General features: G+C 39.1%; 1 protein-coding gene across 1 annotated transcript in view; it reads left to right on the forward strand.

The window, feature by feature from the left end:
• The window catches only part of LOC126412869 (protein polybromo-1), a 325,260-nt gene that overhangs the window by 48,786 nt on the left and 248,535 nt on the right, over positions 1-27,939 (forward strand). The window contains 2 exon segments of the mRNA XM_050082745.1: positions 3,729-3,902; positions 17,821-18,080. Of these exon segments, the coding sequence (XP_049938702.1) occupies positions 3,729-3,902; positions 17,821-18,080 (434 nt within the window).

The following is a 27,939-nucleotide window of genomic DNA, read 5'->3' on the forward strand; positions in this document are numbered from 1 at the left end:
TTGTGTTGTGCAGTGGCAAAGGCCTCATCAAATGTCAAATTTTTACATTGTATTAGTTGGACAAAGGTAATGCTTCTCTCTAAAGAAATATTTTCACATATTTAATTCTTAACTCATTGCTCATTCCCAGAGTTAATCATCCTTACAATGCTGCTTGAAATCTACAGAATGGAAGACTCGTACTCAGGGAAACTTTCCACAAGTATGTTGGACCAGTTGCTATAACCAACACTGATGAATGTTTTTGAACAGGTTCCTACATAAGATTAGAATATCTCTTTATAAACTTTAAACAGGCCTATGACAGAGTTAAAAGATCAGCACTGTGGGAAACAATGCAGACATTCAAATTTCCTAAGAAGCTGATAAAATTAATGAAGATTACCCTGGAAAACAGCAAAAGCCAGGTTAAAGCTCAGGGATGTCTGTCGAGATTGTTCCCAATGGAAGAAGGACTAAGGCAGGGAGACCCATTATCCCCAGTGCTATACAATCTGGTATTAGAGAATGCAGTAAGATCAATAAACACAAACCCGGGAGGCAATATTTACAGTAGACTTCTGCAAATCTTGGCCTACACAGATGATGTAGTAATAAGTGCTAGGAGTACGAAGGTGCTCACATCAGCCTTCAAAGAGTTTGAAGCCGCTGCCAAGAACCTTGGTTTAGAAATTAGTGAGACAAATTCTAAGTATATGGTAACTGAGAGAGTGAGAAGAAACAAAGATGATCTACAGTTAGAAGGGTACAACTTTGAAAGAGTAGATAGTTTTATTTATCTTGGCTCAGTAATAACATCAGAAAACAAAGTGGAGACAAGTATAACAAACCGAATTAAAGCTGCCGACAGATCATATAGAGCACTATATACCATGCTCAAAAGTAAGAACCTGTGCAGGAAATTAAAGCAGACACTCTACAAAACAGTGATCTAACCAGTTCTTATGTATGACAGCGAGGCATTGATACTGACGGAGGCTTTGGAGAAGAAACTAAATATATGGGAAAGGAAAGTGCTGAGGAAGATTTTTGGTCCTGTAATAGAAGGTGAGAGATGGAGAATTAGGACTAATGAAGAAATAAGGGCTCTGTACAAAGAACCAGATTTGGTAACCCCAATCAAAATGGGAAGGCTAAGATCGTTAGGATATGGCCAATGTATGACAGAAGAAAAGCTCCTGAAGAAGATGATGATGGGACATCCTGGTGGTAGAAGGAGGAGAGGATGACTGCGTGTGAGATGGCTAGAAGATGTGGAAGCAGACCTGGAGGCCAAGGTCCTCAGAAGACCATAGTGTCATGGAGTCAGTCAGTCAGTATTAATGTAACCAAGGATTTGCTTATTAGTAGTTTCAGATTCCTCTCTTAACCCTCTATTGGGTGTGCCAATTTTCATAACAACAGCAGGTGCATGACATACTTCGTATTCGTGAAATAAAGAGCGTTTTTATGTTATTGGTGTAAACATGTATGGGCAAAATCACAGTTGACAAAATAAACTTATATTATTTGAGATGAATCGGTGTTTAATTAAAATAATAATAAAATAATGAAAGTTTATGTCACTCTGTTGCTGCGTAAAAGTGTTAAGTCATAGTAATGAGCCACATGAAGCATTAAATGGTGCAGTTGCATCATGGCCTAGCCAAATGCTTCTTCAGCTACTAGTTATCTCATAGACAACTACTTCGTTGTGAGATTGTGCTGTCAGCTCGGAATCTCACTGTGTTTGACGAAGAAAGAATGAAGGAATAGGTACGGGCTCACAATTGTAAAACAACAATGGAGCGGTACAAGACAATGTTGTGGCGATTGCTGCACTTATATATATATATATATATATATATATATATATATATATATATATATATATATATATATATATATATATATATATATATATATATATATATATATAGAGCGCCTGCTCGTGTTAACCTTAGTTTCTACAATGAGAATTTCCTTTTTAAGATCCTTTTCTACTTCAGAAACTTTCAGTTCTCTTTATCCAGTCTGGACTGTGTTTCGGTTACCCTTTCCTCTACATATTTCACTCTTTCATCCAGCCTTTCTACCTGGTTAGTAATAGCTTCTACTTGTTCACCTAATTCCTTTTTTGCTTTCACAGTTTGAGTGCTCAGTCTGGTTTTTGTTGTCTGAATTGATTTGTTGTCAGAATTGATTGATCTAACTTCTTAAGGTCTTTGACAATATTATCAAAAGGATAGCTACTACTCACCACATAGGGGAGATGTTGAAGTGTAGACGGGCACAACTATAAGACTGCTAAACAAGTAAGCTTTAGGCCAAATGGCCTTCTTCCGAGTTAGAACACACACACACACACACACACACACACACACACACACACACACTCTCTCTCTCTCTCTCTCTCTCTCTCTCTCTCTCTCTCTCTCTCGCGCGCGCTCGCGTACGCAAACGAAAATGAAAATCACACACTTGACCATTGTCCCTGGTTGCCAAGTTGAGACTGCCGGCCTGGGCAGCCGGAGACAGTGTGCGTGCGCGTGTGCAGTGCGTTTGGCTAATTCAGAAGGAGGCCTTTTTTTCCCCATGTCTGTGACTCAACATCTCCACTATACGTTGAGTAGCACTTTACCCTTTTCAGAATATTGTTATTATTCCATCCTGAATTTTCCATTATTTTCTTGAAATCTTTGTTTGCTTTAGACCTCTTCTCTCTTTTCTTCCCCCCCCCCCCCCCCCCCCTGAAAATTTGCCTTCCAATTAACTAAGTTCTTTGTAAATTCGACCATTTGACTCAGAAATAGTGTTAATCTCTTTACACATTCCTAGCACCTTGAGATTTTGTGATTGACAACAGATCTGATTGTGCAGTGTATTGACAGATACCATGTGTAGTGTTAAAATTGTCGAGCATCCCTTTAATAATTGTTCCCCATAAATCCTTCTACTGAGAGCATTAGCTTATGCGCAGTAAGAAATGCACGGTGTGAATATTTGTATGGACATTGGTATATATTCTGGTTGACTCTGTAAATCATCCCTACAACGTAATTATGGACACTTTAACCCCCCCTCCCCCCTCAATCTTGTTCTTAGCAGAGTTATCTTCTGCAGATGACTCCACATTATTACAGTATGTTGTTAGCAAGAACAGACCACTCTTTCTGCAAATCAGATGCAGATATTACAAACTTATTAGTTTTTTTTCCTTGCTCAGAAGCTCATCTACTCCATTCAGGTCACAGTACTTTGGACCATAATATTTACTGCATTTTACCAATCTCCTATGCAGAAAGGGTGTTTTTATATCATCTCATTTACTAATTTTCATTAATGTATCGTTGCTGCAATGGTGGCTGTACTTTTTCCAGATTCAGCAATTGCTAACATTTTCCACTTATCACTGATGGTTTCAACCAAAAGCAGATGAAGAAAGTGTTAAGAATTTTTCTCCTGATTGCTTGTTTTTTGTGTGTCCTGTTTCCCCTTCCCTGCTGTTTTCCCTTACCTGCCTTCCTTGAAAAACGCATTTAGCAGACACTATATGTGTTATGCTTCTGGCATTGTGACACTTAATCATTTTAGTCCACTCTTCTCCTGTTTAATGGAAATAAGTTCTTAGTAACAAGAAGTGTAAAACATGCAGTAAACCTCAATATTTATGGAAAGAGAGAAAATGTTTTATTTTATCAAAGTAGTTTTCAGCGTTAAAGTAGATTTCTGATTATTGTATTTTATAGGGACGAAGATCAGCTGCAGACTCCAAAAAGAGTGAGGTAGATGATGATGATAATTCAAGCACGCATGATGACGATATAAATGTGTACGAAGAATTATTTACAACTGTAATGACTGCAACAGATGCAGATAATAGACCACTTCATACGGTTTTCCAGTTGCTGCCATCAAAAAAGGTACACTCTCGTGATTTACCTTATACTAGTTCTATAAGTGACATTGGTACTGTCATATGTGCATAATTTAGAGTAAAAGTAATTCCTCTCTAGAATAGTAGAAGCATTGAAACGTCGAGAGGCACACAGCTAAGACTGAAACTTCAATAGCATATGGATGATTCCTTAGAGTGCACATGCACACTCACATGCACACACAATCTATATGGCTACATTGTGTTTACTGAATGTATAATGCTTGAACAGTAATTTGGCAAGTAGATTGGGGTGAGGGGTTGTGTGAAAAACGATAGGTTCATGCAATGCGTAATGAAGATAATGTGGAGAGTGATCCACCATTAGACGCCGTGGGACCCATCTTGCACACACTTTCAAATATCCAAGAGTGTGGATAATTGCATCCACACTTTCTTTGCTGATTGACAGATGCAGCGCTAACTCCCGACTCGTAATGAGTCTGTCCTTGTGAATGACATCAGCTCGCTGCAGCATGTCGGGTGTGACAGCTGTGGATGGTCTTCCCGCCGCTGCAAATTGTGGATCTCTGCCGAACCACCTTCTGATGACCTGACTCTTCATGCCTAGTGACTAACTTTACTTTTTGTCGACATCAGATGCTTCATGGACTTTGCACAAGCATTAGTGAATATTCCCCACAGTTTCTTTCTTTGCCGCGAGAAATTCAAGGACAGCACATTGCTTGTTACATACATCACCTACAGGTGCCATTTTGAAGCCGTCCTGCAGCTACGCTGTCTGTTGGAAGTGATGGAAATGTGGCGCGCTCACACAGGAGACTTCAAATAATACACACATCATGTTTCGCATTCATAGCATTGTTTTTGGCTGAGAAAAAAATGCAGTGCCTTGCTTTTGGCCAACCCTCATACAATCACAACTACTGTGTGATGAGACAAGCGAGATAAAGCAAAAATATCTCAAATATGTGCCTCTAAGTTATATACAGATAGTAAAAGAGAAGGAAATTCAATGTTTTCATCTAAACTGGGACAGAATGTTTGTCAATCCCAAATCCTGTACCAAATCAGCGCCACCTTGCTTGCCACCTACCCCCAAATGCTCACCTTGCACATTCTTCGCAAAATCTCTAAACAAAACAATCCTGGACACCTCATTGTACCTGGTTACTGTGCTCCTATTGAGAGTCTGTGGTCTTACTGACCAAAACCTCCAACCAATTGCCTGTAGCACAGCCTTTCATATTAAAGATACAAACCACTCATCACGGACTCTTGGACATCCCCATTGCCACCTAGATCCCTACTGCCACCTGCCTGCCACCTCCCTATGCACCAACACTACCCACGCCCACTTAGCCTTGTGGCTTCTGAACACTACCTCTTCCAACATACTTCAGACTCTGAACCCATCACCCTCATACATCTAACTAGTTACATCCTCACACATAACTTCATGCGTTGGCCCATGTTCACATTGGACTTAATTTGCTTCCTAAGGAAACTACTCTGTATTTGATCTATTGCTGTTTCTCAAACCATTTAAGGCCTCAAAACTGACCGTTGGGTTGGGAGTGCCTTGTCATTGGCACTGACGATTTTTGTTATTGGCTTCCAAAACACTGCTCTATCATTTACAGCAGAGCCCTTTGCTCACTATTAGGCCACGCAGTACATCTGGTGACACAGGGTTATTAATTGTCATATGCTCCTATTCTCTGTGTCCTTCAGAGCCTATGTGTGCTGTACACAGTCCATCCCTTAGTGCAACAGGTTCAAGGAAGCTTCCATTTGCTCGCTCTTGAGGGAGCGGCTATGACGTTTATGTGGGGTCTTGGTCACGTTGCTCTGATGGGAAACAAGGCTGCCGAGACTGCTGTCATCCTGCTGCGGCCTGCTAGCTCTTCAATTCCTTCCGATGATCTCCATGTCGCCATCTGTTGATAGATGGTGTCATTTGGGCATCACCACTGGTCTTCTCTCCATGGGAACAAGCTCCGAGGGATTAAACCGTCTCACAGTAATGTGGCCAACCTCCTGTCGCCACGAGGAGAACATTTTGGCTAGGTGGCGCATTGGGTTCTGTCATTTTAGCCATTGTCATGTGTTAGGTAGTGGTCCCCCACCACTAATGTGCTAAGTGTTGTCAACCTTTGACAGTTCATCATTTCCTGCCCAAATGCCCTCTTTTTGAACCACTTAATCTTCTAGTGTCTTGCTATCTGAGTTATTGGCCATTTTAGTGAATGGCACATGGACTGTTGACAGTGTTTTAATTTTTATCAGCCATTGCAGTATGGCGAAGGACATTTAATCTTTATTTCGGTGCTTCTGTCGTCTCTAATGCATATTTTGTGGACCATTCTCTAAGAGGAAGACTTTGTTTTTAGCTCTCTTTCCTTCCCTTGATTGGGCTTAATGTGTAGTCACTTTTAACTTCTTTTTCTTATTAGTGTTCTAACTTTCTGAAATGGGCACTTATGACTTGAGTTATATTTGTGCCCTAAAACAAAACAAAAACTACTAGTCCTTTGAGGGGAAAGTATATAAACAAATCTGAGGCATGACCATGGGCACCCGGTTGGCACATTCATATTCCTATCTGTTTATGGCCCACCTAGAGGAAATCTTCCTAGCCTCCGAAACCCCTTGGCTGCTTCAGATTCATTAATATCTTCATGATCTGGACACTGGGCCATGACCTGCTACCCAGATTCCTTCGCAGCCTGAACACCTTCTCTCCCATTTGCTTGTCCTGGTCTTCCTTCGACTAAGAGGCCACCTTCCTGGAGTGGACCTCCACCTCTCTTATTGCTCCATTCCTACTTAAGTTCATATAAAGTAACTGTATTTTAACATTCGTTATTTTTCCACACACAACAATTGCTCCCATATAGTCTGTATATGATGCATCTATAGTGACAATAAGTATCTTGCGTGGTATGCTACCTGTAAGAACCAGCTGCAAAGTTTCGCTGGCTCTACTATTTCCTTTGTTTTACTATTACTCGTGTAACAACTAATATATGAGATAAAATATGTTGCTATGAAAAGAGTCCCGAAATACCTTTTAGTGATGCTGTGCTGTGACGTTCTTTGGATCATTAATTTTCAACAAAACAAAATAGATTATGCTCTTATTGTTCTGGATCTGGCTTTCTATTACAGGAAAATTTTTTCATTACTGTAACTCGCCATGAAGTTAAACATATCTTCCTGACTTTACAGTTATTGAGAAGGTTACTGAAAATCATTTCGTTATCAATACTGATGTTACAGTATGCAATGTTTGTTCAACATAAAGATTTTGCAGTGGATTTTTGTTAACAGTAAAACCCCAATAAGTACCACGAGAACATGAGACTATTATCAGAGAAAAAGATGTTTTTACTATAAGGTTTGCCAGACCAGAACTACGCACAGCAAGATTTCTTTTATGTTATAATTATCTTTTTGCGCTGTTAATAATATATTATCAGCAGCCCGCGTCAACCTGTGAAACACATCATAAAATCTGCTGCTCTGCTCTGCAATTCCGAAAGCTGAAAGAAATAATTTGCAGTTGTTTACCGCGACCGGCTGGGGAGTGGCACGGCACCCGTCTCTGCTTCTCTGCATGGCTCCCCGTCACAACGCATGAAACAAATATTCCACATCGGTGTACTGTCTTTAAGGGTACAGATTATTAGCTGTGGAAGAAAAAGCAACTTGGTTAAAAGCGTTTATTGTTCAGTAAACCGTCTTTTCGCTGGTCTGCACAGGATGTTTGCGCGTGATAACGGGTTTCTTGTGGCTTCACAACTGAATCGCATTGTGACACTGGTATTTAGGGTTCGTCACACACACGTTGTACTACACACTTCCATTTGTTCTCATGGTCGATATGCTGCCAGAGCGTCTCTCAACACGCGAAAATGTTTCGGATCACACACACTAAATGTTTCCATCGAGCGATGTTTGTTTGAATCGACCCCAAACTGATCACTAACTACTGTTTTTATATACAGTAAATTTATTGTCCATTGAGCACTGCACTATGACAGTTAGTCACTCAACACTTGTCTTATTCCGACGTATATATATTGGTGCAGATACAACAGTCATTTTCTGTCCCTGCTACACACAATATTCCGCCCTTTCCTAGATTGTTTATGCGCACAGTTTTATTTTTAATGCATATCAACTGTTCTTAGCATAATCGCTCTCATATATATTGAGTCCATTGTGTTTACCATGTCATTACACACTTTTAGTATTGTTACTATAGTTGAATTCTTTTATCTTGGCGGCTCGCACATGCCCGCTCAGACGCGGGAGATTGCTGCGTTGCCAGTTGCACACGACACACGCGCCAAGAGAAGCAGCACCATAGTATAGCATAGTTCGCAAGCTAAGGTTTAGGGGGGAGCGCGCAGTTCATGAAGTAAAGCCTCCATGGCCGCATTAACCCTATCGCTGCTACAAAGACATGCACCCTGCACTCCGCGCTGTGCGCGATTTTGTCACTGCAGTGCTCGCCTGTGTAGACACATGGTGTTCCGGCTGCTTTGACACTCTTATCATTCGATTTCACAAAAACTATTTGGCCCAAAAATTTGATTTTTACACATCTTCTTGACTGATACCTTCCCCCCATAAATGACTTAATTTTGTTTCGAAGTTCAACGCAGTTATTATGCAGCATTAAATATAGTAAACCTTTGCACGAAATTTTGAAGAGCTTGCAGAGGTAAAAGTCCATAGAGTATACTTCCCGTATGGTCGATTTTAGTTGCCACAATGTTGAGAATGAAATGTGGACAAGATACCTAAATTTCATATAAAATTTACTGTATAACAATATCTCATTTAATTTAATTACCACATAGGTGTCATATGTAATATTAAGAAATATTCCGTCTTTCGCGACTGTAACAAAAGTTTTATTTACACCGGGCACGTTTGGCTTTATTTTAAAGCACTTCAATCAATCAAAAGGAAGTAGACAAAATAAATTAAACAAAACTGTGGACTTACAAAAACATTAGGACTTGAATATATCGTCTATCAGTGAAGTGGTCTGAGCTATGTCAAATATAATTTTTGTGTGTGGCACACACAAACAACATTTATTTGCTAAAACACTGATCAGCCGACACAAACGTTGACTATTGTGTTACCGCAGCACAAAACTATGAAAGGTGACTTGGCAATGGAGGAGACAAAATATTGTCAACTGAAGATGCTTCAAAAGAGAGACACGCATCTGGTCTAAATAAGTCGCTTTATTACAGTTGCAGAAGAGGAATATATTTCAATACCATTGGTAAAACTGCGACTGTGGAATAAAAACAAGAAAGAGAACATGAGTACCATTGTGTATGTGCCATACCTTTCATTGACTGAAGTGCTATAAAATAAAGCCAAACGCGCCCGGTGTAAATAAAACTTTTATTACAGTCGCGAAAGACGGAATATTTCTCAATATTACATATGACACCTATGTGGTACTTAAATGAGATATTGTTAAACAGTAAATTTTATATGAAGTTTAGGTATCTTGTCCACATTTCATTCTCAACATTGTGGCAACTAAAATCGACCATACGGAAAGTATACGCTATGGACTTTTACCTCTGCAAACTCTTCAAAATTTCGTGCAATGGTTTACTACATTTAATGCTGCACAATAACTGCGTTGACCATCGAAACAAAATTAAGTCATTTATGGGGGGAAGGTATCAGTCAAGAAGATGCGTAAAAATCAGATTTTTGTGAAATCGAATGATAAAGTGTGTCAAAGCAGTCGAAACACCATGTGTCTGCACAGGTGAGCAGTGCAGTGATGACAAAATCGCGCACAGTGCGGAATGCGGGGAGCACGTGTCTGCAGCAGCGAAAGGGTTAATGAAGAGAAAAAGCACTAGAAATTTAAAAAAATTGCATTCAAACGAATAAAATTCGTGAAGTAGGACACTTCGATATTATTTTTAAATAAAGAAAATATTAGGCACTGCACAAGGCTTGAACTCTTAACCTTTCACTTACTAGCGCAACGCCTTAACCGTTACGCTAACGCAGCTCATACGCTATATAACTCCATGAGGACTCTAATAGGTCATGCAAGATACTGGCAAACACTGTTGGTATGACTATGAATTACGCTCACTTCGTCGAAGTACAATAGGAAATAAACAATTACCGCTGTTCTTTATTGCAGAAAAGCGCTTCGTGAGATTGATACAAACACCTTTACTTGCTATCGCCTGAATTAGGAGTCTTATTGCTTGTTTTGTTTAATTAATTAACAGAATATGAAGCAATTGGTATAAAGAATGCTTTTTCCAAAGTTTCTATAAAAGGAAGTCTGCTATCAAGACATTGCTTTTGTTCTATTCCTTTATTTATGACTGAACGTTTCTAAAACTGAAAACACTCGTCCGTACTCTGCTCTGCAGTCGAGATCTGGCAACGTCGTTCTCTGTTCATTGGCTGACACTGTTTTGTGACGTCAGATGTGCAGAACGAACCTAAACTCGGCCGCCAACATAAATGACGTGCACTTTAGGCATGTATGGCTTTTTTTTTTTTAAAGGTGTGCAATTTTTGGTACATAGTTTTCTTTTCCTTTTTCGGTGTAGCTTGCCAGGTTATCACCAATGTAGCAAGCAGATTTTACCATGTGCATGACAGCTGGACTTGGGCATATTGCTCAATAAATACTTCATTTAGTATCAGTATATATTGTTTTTTAAAATGATCTGTCCTACAGGACTACAGTGTAGTTTCCGCATAGATTGACTTGATTCGCATACCGCGTAATTAATATTCCAGGACATGTACCAACTACACAGGCTTCAATTGAAGCATCGATACATACAAAGCATAGGTTACACGGAACGGGTTTGTCTTTGATTGAATTCTGCTCCAGTGTCGTTCTCAGTTCACTATTGGCAGTAACGTTACATCACATAATTGTTTCGTACTACAAAGTTATTTTTTGTGCAGTAGAGACTCTTTCTCAGGGTTCCTGCATTCTAACACAATTACAGCTGTTACATTACTATATGAAATCCATCATTAATTGTACTTACTTACTACAAATAAAAATGATTTAAGAAATTATTCATTACTTTGTCAACAAAAGATTGTTCATTGCTTGATGAGCGTATAGTATTTTAATGACACTAATTGTCTGTAAACAAAGTCTTCAATTTGCATGCTATTGCCCAGTTTGTTGATTCTACTTTCAGGCTATGCTTACTTATTTATGTCTCGCTTTGTCAAAATTTTAAATACACACAAATTCTTTCTTAAAGCTAACATACTTATACTCTAAAACGCAATTGAAATCTTCTTTAGGTCATTGAATAAATAATTTTACATCTTTACGTGGATACAGTCCTTTTATTTTCCCCGTCTGGGGGTGTGCTAACAAATAGCTACATTCGTGTGGCACCTTTATTACTCCAAAGGGCCCTGAATATATCAATTGCCACTTACTATTTTGCTTTAGGGTTGCTGAGGATTTGGGTGGTTACGAATAAGCACCATGTCCCCTACATTGTATTTCTGTTTGTTAGTTACACCTTGGTCGTACTTCTTTTTTCTCTTTGCGGCACAACTGGTTAAGTTGTCCCATACCTTTTTTATCTTTTCCTCTCTTGTTTCTGCCCTGGCTGGTAGTCTCGGGAGAGGTGTGAGCCATTCACTCTGTGTCTCATCAACCCCTTTCAATATCTCTACTGGTGGGTATCCTGTACTTGAGTGGGGTGTTAAATTGTGTATTTCTACAAATTTAGGTACCAACTCAGGCCATTTTGTGTGTCGGTTTCCAATGTAAATTCTAAGGAACTTATTCAATTCTCTGAATGTTCTTTCGACTAAACTTGCTTCTGGATGGAACCGGGATACCAGAATATATTCCTGTAGATAATTTTTCCAAGTGCGACCCGTGAAATAAGTGGCATTGTCAGTGTTATGGCTTCAGATTTTCCCACTTGAGGCAAGTATTCTTGATTGATCCGTCTGACTATGGTTTTGGCAGTAGCTGATTTCATACAGTAAATTGTCAAGTATTTGGAAAAAATATCGTACACTGCCAGTATATATTTCATACCTCCCCTGTCCATGGGATAGGGACCTGCTATGTCCAAAGATACTAATTGAAGCGGCCAGAGTGGAACTATGGGATGAAGTTCAAATTTTGTGGACCTATTATAGTGTTTTGCTTTCTGGCATATAGCGCAAGTCCTAACTGTTACCTGAATTTGGTGTTTCATTCGGGGAAAGTAGCAGTATCTCGCGATGAGTTCTGCGCATTTCCCAATCCCTGCAAGGCACCATGCCAAGTACGCATGCCATATTGCGACTTTGACGGACTGGTTAAGTATGCATACTGTCCAGCAGTCTTCCTTCGTGCTAAGTTTATGGTACAAAAGATTGTCCACAATTTTAAAACCTTGCTCATCTCTATTGTTGGCACCATTTTCAATATTACTAATGATTTTTGCCCATATCGGATCTGATCTTTGTAGTTCGGACATATTTTTACATATATATAGAAAATCCTTCCTGTACGCATTGTCTCGTACTAAAAGCACTTTATACTCGGCTGATTGTTCTATCATTTCTGCTAACTCCGGTAATCCTACTGGCAGTCGCGACAAAGTATCCTCTACTATGTTGTCTTGGCCTTTTATATGCATAATCTTTATTCGGTATTCTTGTAAGGTAAGCATCCATCTCCTTAGTCGGGTCTGCCTGTTTAAATTTCTCTAATACTCTATGCAGCAATTCCTTATGTTCATCCCAAGTAGCAGTAGCGATTGCCAGGTTATCAACATGTACTGTGAATTTTTCTAACAAGTCTGGACTCAGTACTGTGTCTAGAGCAGTAGTAAATACTCCAGCACTTACATTCAACCCGAAGGGAAGTACCTTGAATTGGTAACTTCGCCCTCCGAATATGAAGGCATGGTGTATTCCGATAGCAGCTGCATTAACTGTTGCTTTTGTATGTTGCTTAAACTTTCAGATTCCTGTACTTTGGTTTGAAATGCATCAACATTTGTTTCAAAATTTCTATCTTCCATACTAGGATAATAGAGATCTGCCACATGTGAATAATCATCTAGGTGTAGTACCCAGGGGTTCCTACATTTGATATTAATTCGGTTGCAACATGGCACAAGTACCTCCTTCGATTTCATCATAGACAACTCAATCCTCCTACCTTTATTAACTATGCTTAGTTTTCCAGAGGAGAGGCCGATCACTGTGTCCCTCTCACGGAGAAAATCTACTCCCAGAATGCAGGCCACCTTTAACCCTTTACAATGAGGAACGAGCTCACTATGGCTTCGCCCTCCTTACAAATCTCCACCTGCACCTGGTACTTAACTAATTGGCTCTGTGCAGTTATAGCTCCAGACACCTTGCAATTATTAACCGGGAAAGTCGGTATGCTACGTCCCTTCCCCAGCGCTTTAAACAGTTCTGTACTCATTACACTCACTGAGGCACCTGTGTCGATGATTATATTCACTGCAACATCATTGATTTTCGCTTCTATTATGGCTTGCACATTTTCGTTGCTATCTTCATTACATTCATGGGGTTTGGTCAGTAGGTCTTTATCCATACTGATACCGTTGTTGTATCGCAGCATATGTATTCCAGGCATATTATTGTAATTCGTGTTGCTCTCACTCCACCCCTCGGCCAGTGACGGAGAGCATATCGTGGCCGATTCTAGTTTGTTGGATGGATTGCTTGCGAGGTACTTGCACGGCTATCGTCCGCGACCTCTACTATGTGTACGTTTTGATTTGTAGGCCACCACGACTGCGCAATAGGCGCGTTTTGCAGTGGTGGTCTGTTGTTATCGTACCGGTCATTACCTTGCCGTTCTGGGCTTGGTCGCTGATTCTGATTCCAATTGTGATTACTGTCGCTGTAATTGCTATGCCACTGACCTTGCACATTTTTCCAGCGGTTGGTCCCGGGCGGTCCGGAATCGTACCAGTCATCAAATCAACACTTTTTATTACGGAACGTTCTGACCTCTACCATTATTACCATTTTGCGAGTGCTCTTGCCGCTTGTTACCGCCCCCACCATTTCCATGGTTGTGGTTTTGTGCACTATTATTTCTGTCATGTTTACACCCTGCTCCATTGTTCCGTGAGTGATCACACGTTGCTTTTGCGTCTTCCTGGATTAAGTCTATTGAATCTAGAACAGACAGGAAATGTTCCATGTCGTTCTTTGGTACGTGTATTAGTTTCTCTTTGATATTAATGGGTAAACGTGATTTTAGGAGTCTTATTATGTCTCTTGGTGAGATAGGCTCATCCCAGTAGCGCGTCTTGTTTATATACTTCCCGAAACACCGTCTCAGATTCCCAAGATGGGGTGAGTACGGTTCGGGATTGTATACTTCTTTTCTTAGCCGCTCTTGTATACAAGACGACCAGTATTTCGACAAAAACGCCCTTTCAAACTGTTCATACGTCATGCAGCTGTCTGCTACTTCCGTAGCCCACAACGCTGCATCACCCTGAATGTATGACATCACCTATTGAATTTTCTGTGCTTCGTTCCACACGCTTTTTATGAATACTACTGGGTGTACTGACTTCCATTCAGAAGTAAACGTTTGAAACTGCCTATTTTTGATCAAACTTTCTTCAACCAATATTTTTGGACTATACTGGTTTGCACCTGGGACATAGGCTGTGTGCTCCAAACCGAAGCTACAGCTCTTCGCATTATCACCTAAAGATTCACCATTGTTCCGTCGTGCATAAGTTTCTGCGTTGCCAAAAACATTGGCTGTTGGTGACATAGTTTCATGTTCAAGATGTTTGCTGCTCTGTGCTAAACCCTTTTCCAAGTCTGATATCCGTTTGGTAATATTCACTTGCCACTGCGGGATATCCTCACTTAGTATTTGTTTGATGGTTTGCACGTCGTTTTGTACTTGACTATTTACTGCGATACTGATCGATTCGGAATCTCTATCTGCCATGGCTGCTTGTCGATTAATATTTTTGTCGATCTTGCTCTCCTTCGCTTCTAGCCATGAGTTGAATTCGGTTTCAATTTTAATCACTTGTTCGTTCCACTTCTGCTCTACAAGCTGTGTGGAATCTATTTCTGGCTTTTCTAATCGGTTGGCCAAGACACCTATCTCATCTACAATGTTAGTGTTTGCTACTTGCAGGTTGTTGACATGTATAGTCAACTCCTGCACGGCCTTAGGTATCGACTCATAGTTCTGTTTCATACAAGCAATCTCTCTTTTCGTAATTTCTAACAATTGCACAATTTGCTGGTCACGCTTAGCTTGCTGGCGATCGCGTTCAGCTTGCTGGCGATCCTGCTCAGCCTGCTGGGCAAGAAACTTTTCCTCTAGCTGGCGATCTCACTCAGCTTGCTGTGCAAGAAATCTTTCAATTTTTTTCGTCCTTTTCAGCTTGTTGTTGCGCAAATTTTGACTGGTAATCCAGCACATGCTCTAATATTGCCTGAAGTGAATACCCACCAGGCAGATTACCACTCTCTGGTTCCTGCTTTTCTGGGGGTGGTACAATTTCTTTATCTACATCTCCTCGTGCACTGGTGGGTGGTGGCACAACTTCCTGTGCCTCTGCCCCCACATTTTCACATGGTATATCCTCAAAGAGAGTACTTGTACTGCTTAAGGCACCCGTTTCTACATTTCCTGCACTAACTAATGGCTGTCCCTCAGTATCCATATTGCTCGGACGTTGACTGCGTAATTTACCCGTATTCACAAATTACCTACTCGAACACAGGATCTCACAGTTTTGCCACATGCACATAAAATATGGTAATTTATCTACAATATACTGCACACTAAAAATTACTATCTACACTCAATTTTGCTCTGTCATAAATACTTACGCCAAACTACGCACACCTCTAGCGATATGAGATCACTTCACTGGAGTTAAGCTTCTACAAACAGGACAACTTCACTGTAGTCTTACCTTCAGTTGATCTGATTTTGGGGTTCGGCCGCTCCTGGACTATGTAGCTGTTACAGTTTCTCAGTAGTATCAGGATCTTTTCATCTGACTCGCTTGCAGTGGTGCATTTTTTCATGAAAGAATTTTTGTACATTCATTAATACATGGCATTAATCATGAGACACATACATACATTGATCACTAAATACATATATGTATATAACAATAGACAATGAAGGAAAACCCATAAAACAGTTACTATTTTCGTGGCCACTGCAAATTCTGCCGCACGCTTTTGGGCGACAGTTTTGCTGGCTCTACTATTTGCTTTGTTTTACTATTACTCGTGTAACTAATATATGAGATAAAATATGTTGCTACGAAAAGAGCCCCGAAATACCTTTTAGTGATGCTGTGCTGTGACTTTCTTTGGGTCATTAATTTTCAACAAAACAAAATAGATTATGTTCTTATTGTTCTGGATCTGGCTTTCTATTAAAGGAACATTTTTTCGTTACTGTAACTTGCCATAAAGTTAAACATATCTTCCTGACTTTACAGTTATTGAGAAGGTTACTGAAAATTATTTCGTTATCAGTACTGATTTTACAGTACGCAATATTTGTTCAACATAAAAATTTTGCAGTGGATTTTTGTTAACAGTAAAACACCAATAATTACCACGACTAACACGAGAACATGAGACTATTATCGGAGAAAAAGATGTTTTTACTATAAGGTTTGCCAGACCAGAACTACGCACAGCAAGATTTCTTTTATGTTATAATTATCTTTTTGCGCTGTTAATAATATATTATCAGCAGCCCGCGTCAACCTGTAAAACACGTCATAAAATCTGCTGCTCTGCTGTGCAATTCTGAAAGCTGAAAAAAATAATTTTAGTTCACTATTACCCGTCCGCTTCTTTGCGATATGATTTGTTTCATTTAATGCAGTTTGAATGCGCCGCGGCAGCGGCTCGTTCGTTCGTAGCACAGCTCTGCACCACGAATGATATTTAAATAACTGAAAATGTCTTAAAGGGATGGGATAAAATGCCAGGCAAGCTTATTACAAATCATAATGCAAGTTTTCACTAAGTAACTCTATTTGAAACATTTAAACAGATTAAGTTATTACACACCTTTCCAAATCAATGTCTAATGGCATCCCTCTCTCAATCTTCACAAAAGGATGCTACGCAAGCGTACAATATAACGTCACAGGCTCTTCTTACTAACGTAACTACAAGAAGACGACAGAGAAATTAATGTTCGGTTATTACTATTTATCATAGTCACATATTCTCATCTTTGTTTGATATTTAATAAGTATCGTCTGTGGCGGTTTCAGTACTCGCCGACACAGATATTATTAAAAACAATCAGTACATAATTCTATACAAGAACAAAACATGACACATAATGCTATCACTTTATTACATAAAGTTCACACAATCGTTGTCCACGCAATTACAGTCATCCAGTTCAATTATTCTTTTCTCGTTTTCTTTTTTACCACATATAATATGTCTTTTGCTAAGAGACGTTACAAAAGCCTGATTTGTGTGCCTGTCGACAACTCAGCACCTGTACTATTCTGTAATTTGTTACCTTTGTACCTTTACCTTGAATTATTTACTTTGTGCTGAAAATTTCTTATGTTATAAACTATTAGTTAGTTTTGTGCTATGTTAATCCAGTAAATATATTTGCTTTGGACCTTGATATTGGCAAAATAAGTAGCAAATTTAAATAATCAGTGTGTAATGCTAAGCAAAATTTTAGTATGCATTAGACACGTTTAATTATTTTGCTACTTCATCAGTTGTCTTCTTCCTGTCTCCTGTGGTGAATATGATGATGCCAGTTTGTAACCCTGTTCACCAAATGTGCATGCCCTCATAGTTTTATTACTGCTTCTGCATAAGAGTTTAGCGAGTAATCGAGGTGTTCTTTATTCCAGCGTTACCCAGAGTATTACGAGGTCATTGAAAATCCTATAGATCTGAAAATGATTGCAACAAAAATACAACAAAATAAATATCAAACATTGAATGACCTAGAGAAGGATTTGCTTTTGATGACTCGCAATGCTTGCCAATTCAATGAACCTGGATCGCAAATTTATAAGGATGCAAAGGCATTACGGAAAATAATTTCCGCTAGGAAAACTGAGATTGAACATGGAAAGCTTGTTGGGGCAAAGGGTAGTGAAAGAACAAGGTAAATTATCATTTAATCAAATTTATATGTTTAGTGATGTCAATCTGTGGTAGAATTTTTAAGCACGTATGTCTACATCTATATTCCACAAGCTATTGTGAAGTGTGTGGCAGAAAGTACACCCCATTGTACCAGTTACTAGGATTTCTTCCTGTTCCACTGCTGTATTAAGTGTGGGAGGAACGATTGTTTGAATCCCTGCCTGCCTCTGTGTGTGTGTGTGTGTGTGTGTGTGTGTGTTTAATTAATCTTTTCGTCATGTTTCCTATCTGAGTCGTAAGCAGGGGGGTTTAGTATATCCTTAGAATCATTATTTAAAACTGGTTCTTGAAATGTTGTAAGTAGGTCTTCTGGGGATGGTTTGTCTATCTTCAAGAGTCTCCCAATTTGTTTTCTTCAGCGTTTCTGTGACACTGTCCCATGGGTCAAACAAACCTGTGACCATTCATGCTGCACTTCTCTGTACATGCTGTATACATTTAGTATCCCTCTTTAGTTGTATTTGCTATGGGTACCATCCACACTTTAGCAATATTGTAAAATGCCTCAAACAAGTAGTTCATAAGCGGCCTCCTTTGTAGAATAGTGTTCTACCAATAAACCAAAGTCTACTACCTGCCTTACCCATGAGTGAGCTTGTGTGATTATTCCATTTCTGTTACTACGAATTGCCAATCACGTGCACAATTTTACATTTCTGAACATTTAAAGCAAATTGCCAATCTTTGCACCACTTTGAAATCTTATCAAGATGTGACTGAATATCTATGCAGCTTCTCACAGGCAGTATGTCATTATAAATAACTGCATCATCTACAGGTTACTACTAATATTGTCTGTAAGGTCATTAATATAAAACATGAACAGCAAGGGTACCAACACACTTTCCTGGGACGCACCCGAAGTTACTTCTACATGGAACGATGACACTCTATTGAAGAAAACGTGTTGTGTCCTTCCTCTCAAAACATCTTCTTTCCAGTTGCAAATTTCTCCTGATACCGACACAATCGTACTTTTGACAATAGGCATAGGTGTGGTACTGAGTCAAATGCTGTTTGGAAATCAAGAAGTACTGCATCTACCTGACTGTGTTGATCCTTGGCTTTCAGGATGTTATGTAAGACACTTGCAAGTTGGATTTTGCATGACTGATGTTTTAGGAATCCACGATGGTTGGCATACCTCATGTAGTTTGAGCTCAGAATACATTCTAAAATTCTACAACAAATCGATGTCAGGGATATTGGACGGTAGTTTCGTGTATCACTTTGACTATCCTTGGTGTAAACAGGTGTGTCCTGTGCATTCTTTCAACTATGGGCCTGGTTGTTTGTTCAGGGGATTGACAATAGATTACAGCTAGAAGAGGGGGCTAACAGAGCCGCAAATTCAGTTTAGAATCCGATAGTGATTCCATCGGGCCCTGCAGCTTTGTTCAATTTTAACAATTTCAGCTGTTTCTCAACACGACTGTCACTAACATTTCATTCATCTTTTCAAAGATATGAGGATTAAATTGGGGCAATTTTACTGTGTTTTCCAATGGAAAGGAACATTAGAAAATGGAGTTCAGCTTTTGCTTGCTTATCTTCAGTTCCAGTTCCTGTCTCATTTGTGAGTAACTGGAAACTAACTTCAGCACCACTAACACTCTACATACAACCAAAATTTCTTTAGGTTTTGTGAATGTTCATTTGACAATATTCTGCTATGGTTTTCACTGAGTGCTTCATCCATTGCTCTCTTGACAGCCAAACACGCTTCATTGTTCATCTCTTACGCAGTAATCTCTTTCTTTAGGAGTTTCCTTATGGCGACTGTATATTATGGAGGGTCCCTGCCATTATGAACTGTTCTACAGGATACATGTCTGTCCAGTGAATGATCAACTATTCTTTTAAACCTGAGCCATAGTTCTCTACATGTTCCTGTCGTGTGCTGAAAGGTTAAAGTTCTTCATTGGGATATCATTCTACTGATTTTTTTATCTAGTTTAATGAACATACAGGTATATATCTTTCTAATGACAGTATTATGATACAAGGGTGCTGTTTGGAAAGTGAATTGCAGGGACGGGGGCTACTTGAATACATCACATTTCATGCTTGTCCTATTTTTTATTACAGAGATATGAGGCCATCTTTGGTTTTTTAAATGGAACCCTATGTTAAATTTTAGCGTAGCATGATGGGTTAAAAAGATGGTTTCAAATATGTGTATATCATAATATGTAGGCAAAAAGTTTTTGAGACACAGATATGTTCTCATATTGTGTTCGTCCTTCGAAGCGGCATTGTCCGATGTGACCTTTCGTCTTGACCACGGGGGAATTTAACAGGGAAGGCGTTGTTTTCCTGCTTCTCGATAACGCCGCAAGGTGACGCACGAGGTAGCTGGAGAGAAGGGTATAAATGTGCTGCTGGGGTAATGAGACATCGCATTTCCATCACAGTTTCTTGAAGCAGTTATGTACACCAACGAAGAAAAGTTAGATATGCTTCTAGTGAATAGTGAAAGCAGAAGAATTGCTGTTACAGCAATAAAGCGATATGGAGAGCTGTATCCTGATCATGAGCGTCCTACACGCCAGCATCATCAGAAATGTCATTGTGGGGCCATACTTCATTCCAGTTATACTAAATGGCAATAACTATGCATGGTTCCTGCAAAACTTTCTGCTCATTTTGCTGGAAGTGGTACCACTAACTACTCGTCAGTGCATGTGGTTCCAACATGACGGCTGTCCTGCTCACTCTTCCCGTGTGGCTACAGAGCTGTCAAATGAAAAGTTCCCGGATTGTTCGATAGGATGACAGGCTGAAGTGAAGTGGCGAGCCTGGTCTCCTGATTTGACCCCTCTTGAATTTTTTCTGTGGGGAGCAGTCAAACATAAAGTGTATGCTCAAATACCAACTACGCCAGACGATATGAAGCAACGTATCATCGAAGCGTGCACTAATATCTCAGGTGACACCCTCGCAGCCATTCACAGATCATTCGAACATCGACTACAAATGTGCATTGCAGCAGAGGGGAAGCATTTTGAATCACATGCTTCAGTAAAGTTTCGTATCATGTACAGTATTTATTTTGCATCTTTGTGTGTATTTGCTTCGTATTGTGATCAATAGTAAATATTTTCAAATAGAAAACAAATACGTATGAAATAATTGTGACCAATAAGGGCCTCCTCATTTACATTTGTATTTCTGTTACTTAAAATGTATTAACATCTTGTAGTATTTTAATACTGTATGTTGTGTACTATTTTGGTATCACAGATGCCAAATAACGTATTACTGTTGTCAAGTAAATGGGCGTCTTTGTGTAAGGACGGACTTGTGATGTTTACCATGTGCTCTACATAACAGGAAAGGTCGCATTGGACAACGTCGCTTCGGAGGATGAACATGATAAGAGAACATATCTGTGTCTCAAAAACTGTTCGCCTAAACATTATGAGATATACGTATATGAAACCGTCTTTTTAACCTCATCATGCTACACTAAAATTTAACATATGGTTCCATCTAAAAAAAAAGAAAAAGCAGAGATGGTCTCGTATCTCTGTAATAAAAAATAGCACAAACATGAAATGTAATGTATTCAAGTAGCCCCTGTCCCTGCAGTTCACTGTCCAAACGGCATCTTTGTATCTATTACGGTTGGGGAGATACAAGGGGTGTTATGACTTAGATCCTCACCCTGTATATCTTTCTTTTTGTTTTAGTTGTCCTTTGTACTTCGGTAATCATTGTTGCCACAGCTGCACCGCATTTACTGATACCAGTTTTGATGTGGACATCCTCAAAGAGATTAGGTCTACTTGTTGCCATTAGAGCTAATATATTTCTGCCACAAATGGGGTTCCGAACTATCTGTCTAAATACTGTATTTACTCGAATATAAGCCACACTTTTTTTCTGGTTTTTGTAATACGAAAAACCGCCTGCGGCTTAGAATCAAGGGCAAAATGAACGGAAGCTCTGAAAAATGTTGGTAGGTGCCGCCACAACTAACTTCTGCCATCAAATATATGTAGCGCTACACAGGCGTGCTTAGCAGGCACAAAGGTAAATACTGGCACCAAAACCTCTGCGCCAGTAAATAAATTAAAAGAAAAGGTAGAAGAATGTGAACGTTATGCCATGTATTCTTTTGTGTTTGCTGCTATCTCATTTATATCCTGTCTGCCTAATGAACTACGAAACTAGAGTGAGACAACAGCAAACTCGGAAGAATATACGTATCATGTCATGTTTGTATTTGTATTATTCTTAAGCTGAATAGTGATACAGTCAGAAATGAAGCACGGCAACTGACTAGATTTTTAAATCTAAGATGAATCTAATTTCTGTGCAGAATGTAATGTACTAAAGAGGCGTGTGCAAAGATTTTCAATCGGAGAAAAATTTTCGCTAAACTCTCGTTCAGAACATCTTCTATCATACGCAGTCTATTATTTGATTCTTGTTGGTAATTATCAAAGAAAGCAGCAGTGTAAGTAACAACAAATAGCAGTCTCTTGCCATCGTTTCGTTTATGAGGCAATTCCTCTCTAACTCCTCTCTCTCTCTCTCTCTCTCTCTCTCTCTCTCTCTCTCTCTCTCTCTCTCTCTCTCTCTCTCTCTCTCTCTCTTTTTTTTTTTTTTTTTTTTTTTTTTTTTTTTTTTTTTTTTTTTTTTTTTTTTTTTTTTTTTTTTTTAAATGTGAGCCGCGGTAGCGCCCACAAAAGCAAGCCATGCCACGATCGGCGACAGGTCGTAAACACTCATCATCAGAATGCGACAAACAATGCATGACACACTACAATAATGCATTTTCAGCTTAGAGTGACGTAAACACCTATAACAAAGAGAACGGCACTTATCAGATCAAAGCAAAATAAGCAATCAATTCAAACCAGATGAAGCAAGTGAAAAAGGAAGGGTACCCGTATAAATGGAGCGTCTGACACATAGCAATGGCTACTGGGTAAAGCTTAACTCTTAAGCTTACGACTCAAACCAAACTACTGTAGCTGTATCTTCATCCATACGACCCCAATTGTGTCTCATGTTACAATGGACTAACTTTGTTTCGATTTGGAAGTGCGTCTAAAACTTTTCTCTCCCCTTGAATTTCGAGTCTCAAATTCCAGGTGCGGCTTAGATTCGAGTAAATACGGTAATTTTCAGAGAAGACATTTAGTATTGTTCCACAGGATGACTTCTAACAGCCACTACTAACAAAACTCTAATTTTCCCAGTTGATTTCTGTATGTTAAAAATCTGCACTGATAATTACAGTATGATTGATGAACTTAGGTACAATTGAACTAATGTTTTCTCAGAAGTTTTCAGTTACATCAGAAGGTAAGTCTGGCGGGTGATAGAAGGATCCAGCTGCCATTCTGTACCCATCGCTGATAATGAGTCTTGCCCAAGCAATCTCGCATTTAACTTCAATTTCTATTTTAGTGGATTTGAGTTTTTTGACTACTGCAACAGATACACCACTTCAATTTCCCATTAGTGTCTCCTTTCAACAGACACTTAACTTTTCCCCAAAAATATCACTGCTGTGAATATCAAATTTTAACCAGCTCTCTGTACCTAGTATATGTGAGCTTCACTGCTGTTCAGGAGCGCATCAGAATCACACTTCATTTTTAATGCTTTGGCGGTTAATTTATAGGATTTTAATAGTCTCACCTTTTAGGGGCCGTTCTGTTGGATCTTACGCAGGGTGTATACACCCCGGGACAACAGGAAAATCTGGGAAAAACTTGGGGAATTTTTTTATCCGGGAGAAAATTGGGAAAGACCCGGGATTTTTTTTAGAATTCTGGGAATTTTTCATTGTTTCTAATGTTGAGTTAAATTTTTGTAATTTTGACTGGTAAGAACTGATGGTCTAACAAAGAATTTTACTGTATCATGCTACTACATAATAGTACTGCAGCAATAAAATCTAAACGACAGAATAAAACCAAAATAAAACTTCAGTTGCAAAGCAAATGCGCCATTTACAACAACAAAACACTGTGCACACTCAAGTGCCTGCCTAAAGCAAAATGTGTCAAAGGTTTTAGGATGAAGACAATAGAATACTTCGTAACAGAAAACTACTTCCAATGAGTGCAATGCCATAACTGTTTCATTAAGCTCGTTTTGAGCAGTTGCTAGTGGGCTCCTGCGCGTGCGCAGTTGAGTTATGTATGAGCAGTACCTTTCGCTTCTGACTGCTTGAAGTGTGGCTGCGGCAGCAGGGAGAAGTCATGCTACCCATAAAAGTTTTCTGGCACAACTAAGTTGCCACATTCGCAATGGATGTCTGTGTCTGGGAGCTATCAAGTGTTTTAAAATAAATTCACGCAATTATGGAAGGCTAAAATATGTTTGTTTTCTGATTTTATTTTATTTCCATGTTTTCGGCAGTCAAGCATTAATCGCCTTGCACAACAACGAAGCTATTTTTGTCAGTTTGCTAAAGAGATGTGACTTTTATTAATCTTTTCCGCAGATGCAGTCAATTTATAAGAAACAAAGTGTTTTATTCCACGCTTTCACAAGCTGTGACATTGTCACAAATAAAACAATGATCCGAATATAGAATTAATTTCCTTTACTTTACGTCAATGGTCACAAATTTTTTGTCAACAGCTTACCGGTTTTGGTCTGTTATGACCATCTTCAGATCTGTTTTATAAAAACAGTGTCCAAATGTACTGCAGCCATTGTGGCATTGCCAAATGTTAAATGCATTTAACATTTGACGATGCCACTATGGCTGCATTTAACATTTGGCAATGCCACTATGGCTGCAGTACGTTAGGACACTGTTTTTATAAAACAGATCTGAAGATGGTCATTATATACCAAAACCGGTAATCTGTTGACAAAAAATTTGTGACTATAAACGTAAAGTAAAGGAAATTTATTCATTCCACACATTGGCTAGTTTTAACTGTTCACTGAATTTCAAGTGCGCATTTTCATCTTCTGGCACCTATGACATTATGTCATAATAAAGAACCAAACAGGAGGCAATACAGTACTGATATTCCAAGAAAATTTTCACCTCGGAAAGTGCACTGAAAAGCTTAATACCAGGTTGGCGCCTGTTTCATTGTAAATTTCGACATATGAATGTGAATGTGTCCTTTTAGTTAAATTATGCATTTTAGTGTGCTGATCTTGGAGTATCCTCTGATGTCCTATTTCTTTTATGATGTCATGTTAAAACTCTTAATGCTATATGTTTAGGAACATACAGGCTTCCTACATCATCATAGCTGCCCATGCACCATAGCCCCTGTTTTCCGATGCTCTCTGGCACCTGTTAAAGTGAACCCATGTCGAAGAGGTCGTGGGAAAATATTGTGAATGGTTCTTTGAAAAGCATTATTTTCAAAGGAAATTTCCTTTTACAGAAGATGAATTATGTTATGTGTGAGAATGGGCTATGAATTTCTTAAATTGCAGAGTGTTTGAGTCTCATTTAAAACTTAAAACTTTGAGTAACAACCTCTTGAAATGATTTCGAGCCTAGATGACTAGACATTGTCATTGTTTAAAATTTTACTGGCACATTGGTGTGATGTATCTTTAAAGTGTAACACATGCAAGAAAGACCAGTATTATAAGTGAAAACGTAGCTTTTCTTGTAGCTTATTATTCTTAAAGATCAATATTATTTGTGAAAGCTTAGCGTTTCTTGTAACTACACTGTGTACATTAATTTAAACCGTTAACTTTTCCTACTTGTGTGTTCACGTTAATTAACAGTGATGTTGCTGTTGGCTGACTACATCAGGTGTCCTATGCTCTGAATATCTGCTGTCATCGGTTGGCAAGATCATGCGACATGAGCTATGATTGGTGTACAAAAGCGCATTGCAATCTCTTACTTCAATGCTTCGGAAATTAATGTACTGTGTTTGGTGGAATTCGAATTTATACTTCAGTAATACAAAAATACGCAGCGTATCGTAACATGAAAATATGCAGCATACATGTTGCTGCACATCAAAGATATTTTCAAGACGTGTTTTTTTTCCCACTCCCCTTCCTTGCGAAGTTTTATTTTATAAAGTGCCAGGAAGTTCTAAGCTGGTGTATAAAATCTTTACCATTCAAAGGACTGATGTTTTGACTGCTCCGAGGAAAACAACATTGTTGCTTATCACGGAAAAAGTGTATTTTCACCTTGGAAGAAGTATATTTTCACATGGGGAAAAAGTGGGTTTTGGGAAAAAGTGCGTTTTTAACCAGATCTGGTGAAAATCTGGGATTTTATTTTATTTTTTCTTGCCCGCGTATACACCCTGTTATACTTCTGGGTCTCCTACAGCTGTCATTATCTGGATTGCATAGTGTGTCACTTAATCTAAAAGAACTCTCATGTGCATGCCACACACATTCAGCTACCTGAGTAGTAGCCTCTGATATGTGTATTATACTCCTGACCCTTTTAGGAGGACCCAGCAATTCTCAAACCTATGCTGCAAGTTCAGGAAGTCACAGGCTAGTGTGTCACAGGCCTTGAACTTTCTGTTTTAGTGTTTCCACTCAAGTTGGAACGAGGGGATCACAATCAGTTCTGGAGACAGTGCTGTAAATTGTGTGTTCCATTGAAACTCCTTGCGCAAAGCTGCTCTTCTCAACCTCTGCCAGTCACTGGAATGATCCAAATATTAATTTGGAGCCCAGATGACAGGCATAGTTTCTATCTGATGTGCACCACAATTTACTGGTTGCACCCTATTGCCTCAATGGCTGCTGGAATAACATCGTCAACACATTGCATCCCGTAAGGGTACCATTAGTTGCTGTGTGTTTGAACCCCTGACAATTAATAGGCCCCTCCCTTTGCATTTGCCTCCTCTCGGCACAGGGCAAAGCAAGTTTCCCCAAAACAGGTGAAGAGAGTCCCACTGGCTCACTTTCAGCAAAAGATAGCACCGCGAACTTGTTGGTCAGGTGGACTGAATAATACTTGGAGTCCTCCCTGGTTCCTGTCCACCCTGTACAGGATATTGCATATTATGATTTTTCTTGGAACCAAAAATGTACTCTTGGGATTAAACATGGAGTCTGGAAACAAGAGTTCTGTGAAACCCAGCTTCCTGTGTTTGGTCATGAGATCAAAGTGGCAGTAGGTACTGATGCCCTGATTAATACCATGTTTATTGAATTGTGGAAAGCATCCTGTATAGTTTTTCACCATCGCCTAATGAAGGAAATACAGATGTAAACATTATATATGACCAGCTTTTTAACTGGATTGAGTAGTTTCTAAAAAGTAGATCTCAGCATGTCTTTTGTAACAGAGATAAATCTTTAGTTTAGTAGGCTAACTGTGAAAGCATAATGGACGTGTTCTTCCAACTCCAGTGGTAACTACTACAAAAAAGACATAGTGCATCATGGCATTATTTACTGTTAAAATTCAGTGTATGTATGTTCCTAGAGGAATCAACCATTATATTGTTTCACCTGTACTATCTCTCACAAAGATTGCTAAAGGTAAAATTAGAGGGATTAAAGCTCATATAGAGGCTTATCAGCAAGCATTCTTCCTGCAAGTCATTTATAACTGGAGCAGGTAAGTCAGGAAATGGCAATAGTTCATGAAATACCCTCAGTTACACACCATAAGGTGACTTGCAGAGTTCAGATGTAGACACAGGTGTGCTTTAAAATTAGCTAGGAATATTTTTTTTTATGTGTGTATCGACATTACTGGAAATTTTATTCACAAGGATAAGTACTGGCCAGTTGTTCCGTCTCTTTATAATTTTTATCTACATACACATATGTAGCAATTCACATTTAAGTGTTTGGCAGAGGGATCATAGACTCACTTTCAGACT

This window comes from Schistocerca serialis, chromosome 7, assembly GCF_023864345.2.
Source record: "Schistocerca serialis cubense isolate TAMUIC-IGC-003099 chromosome 7, iqSchSeri2.2, whole genome shotgun sequence".
Lineage (NCBI taxonomy): Eukaryota > Metazoa > Arthropoda > Insecta > Orthoptera > Acrididae > Schistocerca > Schistocerca serialis.